Source organism: Acomys russatus, chromosome 3 (assembly GCF_903995435.1).
Source record: "Acomys russatus chromosome 3, mAcoRus1.1, whole genome shotgun sequence".
Lineage (NCBI taxonomy): Eukaryota > Metazoa > Chordata > Mammalia > Rodentia > Muridae > Acomys > Acomys russatus.
Genome location: NC_067139.1, coordinates 47,177,919 through 47,190,512, shown reverse-complemented (window position 1 = coordinate 47,190,512; position 12,594 = coordinate 47,177,919). Strand labels below are relative to the sequence as shown.

Sequence of the window (12,594 nt, the reverse complement as noted above, 5' to 3'; positions counted from 1 at the left end):
CCAATTCTCATTCACTCTGCAGGGACAGTGCCCCCCAGTGGGGGCCCTGGCTCTTGCTGCACTCTCTTTTCTCTTCTAAGAAGAAATTACCTTCTGACAAAAAGAAATAAGTTCAAGAGACTTGCTGTAGAAGATGGAGACTATTGTTAAAAATCACATCATCACTACACCTGGAAAATCACTAAGAGAGTGGACTTTAAGTATTCTCATCATTAAAAAAGGCAAGACTATATAAAATGATAAGCTAATGAGTTCAATTTATCTAGTGCATATAACCACATATATATTAACCTTCTTTATACCATAAACATATGCAATTTTACCAATTAAAAACAAATTTAAATGTCAATGTACAAATCATAAAATAATTAAAAAGAAAAATATCCTGCCTTATAGCATTTTTTATGTACCATATACTGAGGTGTTCCACCTGAGGAAAGCAAGGACAACAGCCCTTCCTTCTGGCCAGTCTCCACCTAGGCCAAAGTAGCCCCAACACCACCCCCAGGCCTTCAAATTGTAAGGTTGGCCAGTCTCCCAACCACCCTTCTCATGTAAGAAACCCAGGGGCCAGAGAATCTGGAAAAGGCCACCTTTCTACACATAGTGCTCATGTCCAGGAAACCTGGAAAAAGATACCCAATAAGAACGTTTCACTGATAGACACTACTGAGCACCTGCAACATGTGAGTTTGGTGATAAGTGTGGATGCTACTTAATAAACAGAGCTATGTCCCTAGCACATACTAAAACCATAATGCTGTGAGAGCAAAGGCTGTACACACACACACACACACACACACACACACACACACACACACACAGTTACAGGCATTGCCATACTGCTGCCTTCTCACATAGTCCTAGGACAAAGAGGCACTGAAGACAGGGAATCAGCAATGAATCACCCTGTTTGGAGGATTCCTGCAATGAGTACAGCCCCAGTTCATCACCCACTTCTGTTTGGGGTTTGTTAGTTCTCTGTAGCTCACTTTGGCCTCGCCTGTAACTTAGATGCCCTCAACAAGGGACAAGAATATCAATGGCCCTCTCGTGTAACGTTTATGGAATGTTACAAGGAAATCATGATACAAAACATAGCCAGATAGCCATGCACAAGGATGCACGTCCATAATATCAGCACTCAGGGAGGCAGAGGCAGGTGGATCAATGTGAGTTCGAGGCCAGCCTGGTCTACAAAGTGAGTCTAGGACAGGCAGGGCTACACAAAGAAACCCTGTCTCAAAAACAAAACAAAACAAACAAACAATAAAACATTAGCCAGAGCTCCAAAGTCAGATATGCTAGTTCACTGTTTCTCTCCCAGAAAATGGGTGTCCAAAAGCTAAGTGTACATTCGCCTGTTCGTCATTGCTCTTGCTATTGTTCGTGGTGATACGCATAAGAGCAGCAAGAACTGCCCCTAACATTTATGAGGCATCATCTGCCCTTAACCATGTTACACATTGGATGTGCGTGTCTCTGCAGTCTCGTGAGCCTATGGAATGACATTATGTTATCCCCATGTCACAGCTCAGAAAACTAACTCCAGGACAGTTGGTAACCGCACCAGAATTCCCTTTGAGGTGTCCCCTTCAGCCCCTGTGCTGTGCACCCTCTCACTACGCCTTGCCTGCTGGCTTATCTGATGGTCAGCCCAGGCATCTAGACAGCCTGAGGAGAGCACTGAAACAAGAATGCTTCCACATTAGATCAGTGTGCTGGGAGTGGGGCTCGAAGCAGGAAGCCACCTGTGTGTCTGTAGTCTCACAGCGTCCATCTGCTCCAGGTACTGTACATACTGTTCAGGGAGGAAACAGCGCAGGGCTCACTAGACAGACACGGTGCCTCACAGCCCTCAATGCTTCTCAGTTTTGACACCTTCTGGCATGTGCCACATTCTGAGGAAAGCCTCCGAGGGAAAGCCCCACCCTCACGCAAACCAACTGATACTTTCCAAAGCTGATCCCACCAGCTTTCACTCTCAGATGCCTTCAAACAGAAACCCTCTCTGGTTAGGAAAGAATTCATGGGGTTTGTTTTCTCACTTTTTAAATGTAAATGTATTTAACTGATATGCAGAATCAAAAAACACAGTATACACAGCTATGGGGCACCAAGCAATTCTCCAGCACATGTAAGGGTTGTGTAATTTGTATGACTAAAGGGGGTGTTGGTATATATGTGTGCAGAGGCCAGAGGCCAGCCTCAGATGTCACTCCTCTGGAGCTGTCTGCCTTGATTTATTTTAAGACAGGATCTGTCACTGGTTAGCCTGGACTGGACAACCAGCCCCAAGGACCTGCCTGTCTCTACTTCCCAGTGCTGGGGTTACAAGCACATGCCACCAAACCCTGTCTTTGTTTGTGGTTCTAGGGGAAACCAACTCGGTCCCTTAGGCTTACATGGCAGGTGCCTTACTCATGAAGCCATCTCTCCAGCTCTACGCTGTCATTGCCATCAGGATAAACACATATAACTCCTCCAACATCGATCACTTCCCCATAATAAAAACATTGGCATTTATTTGCGCTCACTGTTTGAAGTACATATTGCACAACCGTTGCTTCTGTAGCCTCACCATGCAGTGCACACCAGCACTTCTTGCTCCTCCCTCTCTGTAGTTTCTCACCATGGACTGGCATCTCCCCATCTTTCCTATAACCTTATTCTTTATTGACCCTAGATGGGGAAGCACACCCTAGAAGTGCACAGGGGAAAGTTGTTCTATAGTGAGGGGACTCTAAATTTAAGTCCAGGTCATAACACTCAGTGGTGGTATAAACCCCATTCATAATGGCTCCATAGGTCTCAACCCCTCTCAGGGCTATAATAAATCCATGACAAGTACCTGGAGAAAGGCAAAGTTAAACATTTAAAGAATGTTTAAACTCTGTCTTCTTAAGTTCTCTACAAAAACTCTAACTTTCTTGTTGCATGTGGTAGCTGGGTGCGTTGCTAGGTGGATATGTAGGCATGGTCAGGACAAGATGATGAGGGTTTGAACCTGCCACACACAATTCCAGGCCAGAGGAGAATTACAACCTTAGCATTGCTCTGGAACCATTGTATATCTTGTGACACTCACAGTTTCAGGAATAATCCTTCTTTGGATGCAGTGATGCTTCATAACGAGAATCACTTGGTGTGTATCTATTTTTTATGACTTGTTTATTTGTTGTCCTAGTTTCTTTTCCAAAGTTGTGATAAACTACTCTGCACAAAGCGACGTAAGAGAGAAAGGGTGTGTTTTGGCTTACAGTTCCAAAGGGACCAGGCTACCACAGCAGGGAAGCATAGCAACAGGAGGGGAGGTCACGTTGCATCTACAGTCAGGAAGCAGAAAGTGAACAAGAGGTAGGGCCCAGGCTATGGTACATCAAGACCCACCCTCAGTGATGCAGGTCTTCCAGCGAGCCCCACTGTCTGAACATTCCACAGCCTTGCCAAACCAACAACTCCTTGAAGTGTATGCACCTATGGGGAACATTTCACATCCAAACCACATTTATTTATCTATTTATTTCTTTATTTACTCATTTGTTTGTTGGGTTTTTTTTTTTATTCATTTACTTGTTTATTTGTTGTAGTGCAGGGAATGAAACCCAGTACTTTGCACATGCTAAGCAAGCCCTCGACAACTGAGCTACAGTCCCCAGTCTCATGTTTATACTCCTTCAGCCTTGTCTCACAGAATCCTCCCAGCAGCAAAGCATCAAAATTGAAGCCAGTTGCCCCGCCTCTCTGAGTGACTGACAGAAGCGGGACCAGAAGACTAAATGCCAGTACATGCCAGTCACCTTTCTTGCTCTTGAGCCCTGGCTGAACCTCCCTTTTATGTCCATAAATTCCATGAATATATTGATCCATGATTTCAGTACGCAGGAGATGAGTGCTGACTGGGTCAGCTGTGGCATGGGGCTGCCAAGCTGCCAGCCATCCACCTGCCATTCTGCCTCGGCTGTGCCTCGGCCTCAAACTCTTCCTCACTTTCTCTCCTGCACCTGCTCTGTGTACAGCATTGTCTCCACCTGCAGCTAGTGTGCACATCTTAGACAGGACTCTTGCCTAAATACCCTGCCTTAGGCCTTATTTAGGATGAGTGACTTACAGGGTGATTTGCTCTTTTAGAAAACCCTGTGGTTTTTGTGTAAAGTCTGGAGCAAAGGCCAAGAGTAGGGAGAGCAAACAGAGGTTCCATCATGGTCCAAGATGTGAGTCTTCGTGCCCTGGACTGAGCTGTATTAACCAGATGTATTTATAAAATGAATAATACATAAGAGCAGCTCAGAGCTCTGCACAAGCATGGCTTATTATGTGTTTCAGTGTGTTCTGTATAATGAAGCTATCAAGCCCATGTTATAAAGTTTCTTTCAAAGTGATTTGATTCATGATGTCATAGAGAATTAAAAATAAATCTCAGGTGAACCATAGACTATGCTAATGTGGGATGAGCTGGGAAAGTGAGAGGTGAGAGACTGAAGTCTGGGCCTTCCCCTCATCGATCTAGGTGTGCTGGGGGCCTCTCAGTGTACACAGGCTAGGCTTTCTGGTAGGCGTGGTACACAGTGTGGCAGGCTCGTTAGTCACACACTACTGCAGCTCTCTCACCTTTCTTTCTCCTACAGGTACTTATGGACCATTGGGAAGAACGTTTGGAAACGGTGGAAGAAGAGGTTCTTTGTGTTGGTGCAGGTAACACTCCAACTCTGTCATCAGCCTAAGAGCTCTCTGTATACAGATGTGGCAGGAGGAAGGCGTGCTTTGTACCCGAGGGACGGTGCCTCCATGATTTTTCCCACATTATAAACTCATGGAACCACACAGAGGGCTCTACTTCCCATACCTGTAAAATCTTCCCTTTTCAATGGGCTTCTGGAGTTTGCCAGTTTGATTATTACTGACAATGCTACAAAAAATACCAGTGGATACACAGACCCGTACACAGAGGTAGACTCCCACAGTGATATCAATGATGTGTGTTGCTAATGTATCAAATAATATCTTGGCTCGCCCAGGTGCATCTAAAAATTTTCCACAGTAAATAAGTGTCCTCAAAAAGCTTGCCTACCGCTTTTGCTGTTGATTTCTTTGGTTTGGGCTTCGCCTACTTTTTCAGTTTGCCAAAGAGTTTGCCATTAACTCTATCCAATGTGCAGCCCCCCACCAGGGCATAGAAGCCATAACTCAGTCTACAAAACTTTAATGTGCAATACCCTGTGACACACGTCACAAAGTGAGCCACCTTGTGATGATGCTTGAGCTATTTGGCTTGTGTTTTGCAGCCAGGCCTGGGCTGAAACTCACTGTAAGACAGCTCCTCCTTGCTTCTGGGTGACGTTAAAGGTCCCTGGTGACACTCTAATGCCAGGCCTATACCTGTGCAGGCCTCCTCAAGCTTGCCTCATAGCCTTCACACTGCTTCAGGCCAGCTGTATTCTGATTCATCCATAGTTGCCTCCCTGGTGCCTACACCACACTCACATCCCTTCCTAGTGTCCACAGAAACTTCAGCAACTGTTTCCTGGGAGGAAGTAAAGAAAGGCCATTCCTGGCGATGCCAGAAGGAAAGGGCAGGACATGTGGTCTATGCAGTAACTGCTGACCTCTTCCCAGAGAGAAAACAAGCACCCTTGCTCCAAGACGCGAGGCCTCTGTATTCAGAGTGCCTCAGAGTGCTTCACTCAACATGTGTCTTTTCTCTGAGAATCCTGGAAATGGAAGACTCGTTAGAAGTAGCTGATCTGGAGCTATGGATAAGACTCAGTCAGGAAAGCAGTTTCCATGCAAGCATTTGATTTCTAGATTCATATAAAAAGAATAATAATAATCATAATAATAATGTACACTGCTGTAAATGCCAGTGCCCAAGAAGCAGAGATGGGAAGGTCTGGGGCTCACTGGACAGACAGTCTTGATGAACTGGCTCTCTCTGGTCCCAGTAAGAGACCTTGTCTCAAAAGATAAAGTGGAGAGAAGTGGCAGAGGACACCCATCATCGATGTCTGGCCTCCAGGCACACATGTGTAGGCACACATGTGAATGCAATGCACATGTGCAAGCACATGTGCACACACACGTGTGGGCATGCTCATACAAGTAGATGACCTCTTCCTTTAGAAAAAGAAGCTTTAGGGGAAGAAAATGGAGGTGGGGGCAAAAGGAAATGCATAGGAAATGTCAGAGACGCCGTGTCTCTATGCTGTGTCCTGAACCCAAAAGAAGAGAATGGCTTTTCTAGGCTGTGCAACTGGAACACAGATGTTCTGGGGCCTTCACACACAGACTTCCTCTAAGAGGAGATGAGAATCACACCACGGCTTTAAAAAAAAGCTGTGTGCTGACTTTGGAAAAACATAAAAGGGCACAGGCTGTCTGAGGCTCTATGGCGTTCCTAGAGAGCAGGAAAGATGCAGTTCAGAATGCCAGGAGGCTTCTTATGAGTGTGAGATGCTCCCTACCTTTAGGGAGCTGTTGGGATAGCAGCCCTCACTGAAGCCTCTGTTTCAGTCATGTCAAACCTTTCTGCATTGCCAGTCTATGTGGCTTCTTGAGGGGACATGTCCACTTCTTTACCACAGTGATGGGGAAGCCAGCATGAAGGTACTGGTCTCCTGTTCTTGGTCTCATGGCCCTGTTGTTCATGTCACTGAAGATCAAAGCTCTAAATGGATAATTATATGCAAATAGCACTGCAAATCCTGCAATACTTATGCATGCCTTTTAAGTTTAGCTGCAGCCTGTAACCCAGTGATGACCAGGAGGGGGACTCACCGTCAGTCTGCAGGAGTGCAGATGCGAAGTCATCGCTACCACTGGCCACACTGTGGACAAACATTGGTAGTTAAAAGGACACCAGTTCCACAAAGCTTCACTCAGCAGTAAGAACCCCTGCCCTGAGTGTACAAGTGTAGGGTCAAAGGGAAAATTGTACCGGTTCCAGATCAGAAAGTCTCACTTCTCCTCCATTTATAGCTTAGAGATGGTTTTCTTGGAGCTGAGAGTGTAGCTCCGTTGGTAGCGTAGTACTCCAACATGAACGAAGCTTTGGACTCGCTGCCTAGCACATCACAAACAAGCTGCTGTAATGAATGCCTGAGAGGTGGAGTGGAAGGATCAGAAACTCAAAGCCAACCCTGGCTAAGTAGCAAGGTCAAAGCTAACCTCCCATAAGTGAGCCCCTGTCTCAAAAAAGTATTGTTTTTCTTCGATGTCCCAATGATTTCCGGTTTCTGAAAAGGGGATGTTTGGTTTTCCCTTTCTTCAAAGTATTTCATCCCCATGTCAGTACTGCCAAATTGTATTTTAACTCTCCTCTAAAATGCAAATGGTGAGTATAAGTTTTCTCCAAATGTAACAGTAGGGGAAACTAAGCTCAAAGTGGTTAAGAGGGCTGTTCAAAAGCAGAGACTGATGGAGCTAGAGAGATTACTCAGTGGTCTCCAGAAGACCCAGGTTTGATTGCCAGCACCTACCTGGAGGGCCACGCCCATCTGTAACTCCAGCTCCAGTGATTGGACACCCTCTTCCAGCCTCCACAGCTGTCGTACACACATGTGGGTCACAGGCATACATGCAGATAAAACATCTGTACACATAAATAAAATTAATTTTATTAAATATAAAGACGGTGGCTGGTAAGAGCCAACACAGGCCTTCAGGCTGCACTTGCCTCAGGTAATGGAACACTTAGATGGGTCTGGTACCCAAAGAGATGTGCGAGCACAGAATGTTCTCCGTAGAATGTATTCACTTTTCATTTCATGAAACATGAAGCATGTGGTCCCTAAACCCACATTCTCTGTTTCTGGTTTCCTACAGACATCGTGACTAAAATCTTTCACTGTTCTAGCTTTGAGAAAAGATTCTAAGGCTGAATGAGATAAATATAGTTGAATAATATCAACGACTTGGCTAGCAGTGTTTTTATGGCCCCTCGAGATGTACTATTAAAGTAGGTTAATCTCAAAAATGAATTACAAGGCATACACGTATCTGAGTGGTTTAAAATTGTTACATTGAAAAATGGACAGAGTTACATCCTGGTTGCAAATGACAGGAAACAAGCCACGCTGGCTTTCTGGCAATTACTCTTTCCATTTTCTGTTTTTGTTTGATTGATCGGTTGGTTAGATTTTCTAGATAGGCTCTCACTATACATAGGACAACCTGCCCTTTAACTGTCTTTGCCCCTCAAGTGCTGGGGTTAAGGCTGTATACCACCACACCCAGCTTCTTGATTTGTTTTATTCTGGTTTGTACTTTTGTTTTCCAGTTATGAGAATCAGATCCCGATCCTGGATCTGAGTCTGTCCTCTCATGCTCTAACACTGGGCTCTCCCTGCATTTCTTCCCCAGCCATCTCAGCTGACATTCTGACTCACTGGTCTGATTTCAAAGAATTTACCTATTTGGAATCCTCCCTAACCCAAACACATACAGGTGCTACAGGATGCAACTGATGCCCCTTAACAGCCCCTTTCTACTTTAAAGCACAGAAAGTCAGCCAAAGTAGCAGAAGTCTGGCTACCTGTAAAACAAAACTTTGATCAAAGCTTCAGGCATTCCGGGAACATCTTCCATTTTACCCAGAGGTTTGTGTTGCTAAAGATCCCATTGACATAAAATAGGACCTTGTAAAATCAGGAGCATCAAGTCTTTATTCTGTGCTGCTTGAGCTCTCTGACTTCTCAAAACACCTTCTGGGCTCTGCCAGTGACATGATCACAGCAGCACTCCCTGTCCCCTTAAATTTTCACCCAAATAAATCCAAAGATGGGGTATAGCACAGTGGAGAAAACTCTCCTGTAATATGTGAGAACCTGAGTCCAGTCCCAGAACCACTCAAAATGAAAGGAATTTGTAGTTTAAGGAGAAACATACATTTCCTTAAAAATAGCTTTCTATTAGTACGATGTGGCAGCTTTAAAAAAAAAAAAAAAATTTAAAGTTCCCAAATCTCTGACAGCTCATGGATGACCTCCAAGCATTCTGTGGAAACTGGGAGTCATCTAAAATATATGGTACTATTCCAAAGCTAGTCTTCCTCATTCAAATCCTAAAGCAAATTGTCAGAATTAAAGAAAAAAACACTCCCACTAAACCAACCCAGGTTTGCTTGGTTTAGTCTGGTTGTTGTTGTTGTGGTGGTTGTTGTTGTTGTGGTTGTTGTTGTTGTTGTGTGTTTTTTTAACCGTATCATGGGGCCTCACCCTGCAGGGCACATCCTCTGTGCTTCCAGAGGAGGGCAGCAGTGGACAGTGCTGCAGAAAAGGAGCCACTAGGATGGGAAAGGAGAAAGTAAAAAGGTTCGGGAGTAGTAGAAATCTGCATCTTGAAATCATGCGCTTTTATGATGGCATCTTTTGGGCCTAACGAGCATATAGACACCTTTCTGGCTGCTCTCACCAGCAAACTGTCTCCTGTTGCCAGTTGAAAGCACCATAGGAGTGGTCTAGCCATGTCTCTTATTGTCACAGGGTGGAGGCGTCATGGTCCTACCATTTGCTGTGGGTAGGACCAGTGGCGGTTTGGAATAGCCCTAGTGCTATACTTGGAGAGACACTGAATTGTGGAGAAGGATGTAATAGATTGAGCATATATCCCCCACCTGTCAGACTCATTTAGCAAATGTCCATTATTATATGACACAGTTTGTTTGTGGAAGTGTAAATAGACCCAGTTCTCCTTCAAAGCCCTGGCCATCTACAGAGAAGTCCGCGTTTGAGCCACATGATGGTGCCAGACACACAGAGACTGCTTAGCTATGCACTCTAATGTAGTGATTGCTGGAGGAGACGCACACATGGTGTGAGTCTCTCATCAAATACCTAGTAAAAAAGGTGATAGAGAGGAGGATGAGGAGGGTGGGGGAGGGGAGCAGGAGAGGGTGTAAGGCAAGGAAGAGAGCATAACACAGGTGAGAACCCTGAAGCTGAACCTGTCTGGAAACTCAGCTTCCGTGACTTATCCCTTCCCCATTTCCCCTCAGACCTCAGTTGTAGGAGAAGTGGCAGAGGGGGGGGAGATGGAGGAAGGGTTGGTGTTCTGCTTGCTACACAAAACTAATTCGTGTTGCCTTCTCAAAGTTCTCCTTGTGGTCTAGCCTGGTTCTCCTTATGTGAGGAACAGTGCATTCATTCTTCAGAGTCCCAAATTGGGTAGTAAAATTCTCTTGAGGAACCAACAGAGGGCAGCAACAGACAAACCATGCATGGGGAATTTTCTCTTTCCTCTTACTCTGAACCTTCAGGACTCGGGACAGCGCAATGCATTGTGCAGCCTAAAAGCACCAGTCTCTAAATTGCTCTTAAAAAGAGACCAGTCTCGCTGTGGAGGAGAATACAGTTGTTCCTAGCTGGGTCAAAAGTCTGCTTAGAAAATGTCTCTTTCAATCAAGGAAAGTAAGGCGTGAGGGATGTGGCAGTCCTTCACTGAGGCATTTGACATCCATGGGTGATGGTAACCGTGCCTGTGAGCTTGGCTGGAAGCTGGGGGTAGGCCTGCTTTGCCATGGGCTCCTCGCCAACAGGCCAGATGTAGAAAAGTGAAGCATCCTCGCCAGTTCTGGATATACAATGACAACAGGGTCCTGAAGGCGGGCCTGCAGCTTGGGGCACCACCCTGCACTGCCACGGAATGCCAATATCAGTAAAGTGAGGGATGCCATTTAGGGCACCAGTGACAACGGCCATGCCATCGGGGGTTGGGGCTGCCTGGCTGTGACTGGCACCTAGCAGTGAGTGCTCATTGCTTGTGACAGCATGTCACTGCTGCACTTGTCTGAGATGGAGAGGAGACTTTACCAAGTAGCTGCAAATGCCCCTGAAATAGCAGTGGGTAGCCAAAAACAAAATGAGAAACCTGACACTGAGATAGGCCTGCAATAGCAGTGCTTGTTTTATTTGTGTGTGTATGAGAAAGAGAGGGGGCGGGGAGAGCACTCATATATTTGTGTTAGTGTAAGTACACAGGTACCGCAGAGGAGGTCGAAAAAGAACCTGGATGTCAGTCCGATTCCTTGTTGCTCCTCAGGCCAGCCTGTGGGATTCTAGGCATCTCCGGCCTCTGCCTCTCATCTCTCCATAGGGCACTGAGATTGCAGATTCACACTACCCATCATAGCTTTTACATGAGTTCTAGGAAAATGAAGGCCAGTCTTCATGCTTGCATGACAAGAGCTTTAACCACCAAGTCATCTTCTCAGCCTTTTAAACAGCTGTAAAGAGATGGATTTCTATTCTCTAACTTCTGGCCAAAAAGGTTACATCCTGTCTACAGTCACTGTAGCCCCAGCCACCAGCCAGGCCATGGTTCCATTAGGCACTACCCATAGAGCTGCTTCCATTCAGCTTTGTGTCATTAAAAAAAATGGCAATGTGACCTTTTTAAACCCAATCTTTGTAAGAATAGCAATGTAGGATGCAGTAGTACACAGTATGACTCCATAACTTAGAAGGTCAGGAAGGAGAATCACAAGTTCAAGACCAAAGTGAGTGGCATAGGGAGGCTGGAGAGACAGGCCAAACACTAGGTTAAAAGGAGCTTGCCAGCCACTCAGCCCAGCCTAACCTGTGACTTACAGGTTGATGAGAAACACTGAGACTGACCTCTAACCTCCAAACACAGGTTCACATTCATGTAAATGTGCCACACCCACCACCACCACCACATGCACACACATACACCTGCACCCCCATAAGTAAACACACTCAAGACAAGAATAAAAACCAAACAACAGTAATGGTAGCAGTTGACTTTTCCTAAGCACCTACTAAGTACCAGGGACAGGCTCTTAAGTGCATGCTATACACATTCTCTCCTTGTGGGCCACTGTTGAACGCTACATCAGTATGAATGCCACAACAGAGGATAAAGGCTTTAGTTAGATGTGGACAGACTTGGAGGGGATGAGCTCTGGTGGGACCATCTCGCAGTCTGATGTTCCTTCCTGCAGGTCAGCCAGTACACTTTTGCCATGTGCAGCTATCGAGAAAAGAAAGCAGAGCCTCAGGAACTCCTACAGCTGGACGGCTACACCGTGGACTACACTGATCCTCAACCAGGTACTCAGCCCTTCCTTGGCCATACCCCCCACAGAGCGATCATCTTGTTCGAGTCAATAACAAGCTGATGTTGGTAAGACACCTGGTCTGTGCTAGGCAGTAAGCTGTTGCATCAGAGTCGCTTGGCTGGAAGCCAAAAAGGAAACAAATGCTTTGGTGTTTATACACTCGGGACTGTATCAATGATGTATTCTACTGCTAAAAATATCGATGAAAAAGAATATGTACTTGGGTACCAGAGACTGCATTTGTGTGGGATTGTGGTGTGTGTGTGTGTGTGTGTGTGTGTGTGTGTGTGTGTGTGTGTGTGTGTACTCATGCATACACATGAGTGACCATGTGTGTGCATGTGGAGACATGTTGGAATCAGGTGTATTCAATTGTTCTTATTATCTGAGACAGGGTCTCTCACTGAGCCAGGAGCTTAGTGACTTGCTTGCTGGAAGCCTGGCCATCAATGCCAAAGTCTCTGTTCCCTCTGGCACTAGGCTTCACAGGTACAAGCCCAGCTCTTACATGGGTACTGAAA

At 45.7% G+C, this 12,594-nt stretch overlaps 1 protein-coding gene across 12 annotated transcripts in view; it reads left to right on the top strand.

The window, feature by feature from the left end:
• Cadps (calcium dependent secretion activator) overlaps positions 1–12,594 on the top strand; it is a 420,141-nt gene that overhangs the window by 275,497 nt on the left and 132,050 nt on the right. For all 12 annotated transcript variants that reach the window (XM_051139845.1, XM_051139831.1, XM_051139822.1 and 9 more), the window contains exons 9-10: positions 4,629–4,695; positions 11,957–12,065. In XM_051139845.1, coding sequence (XP_050995802.1) covers positions 4,629–4,695; positions 11,957–12,065 — 176 coding nt within the window. The remainder of the gene's footprint in view (positions 1–4,628; positions 4,696–11,956; positions 12,066–12,594) is intronic.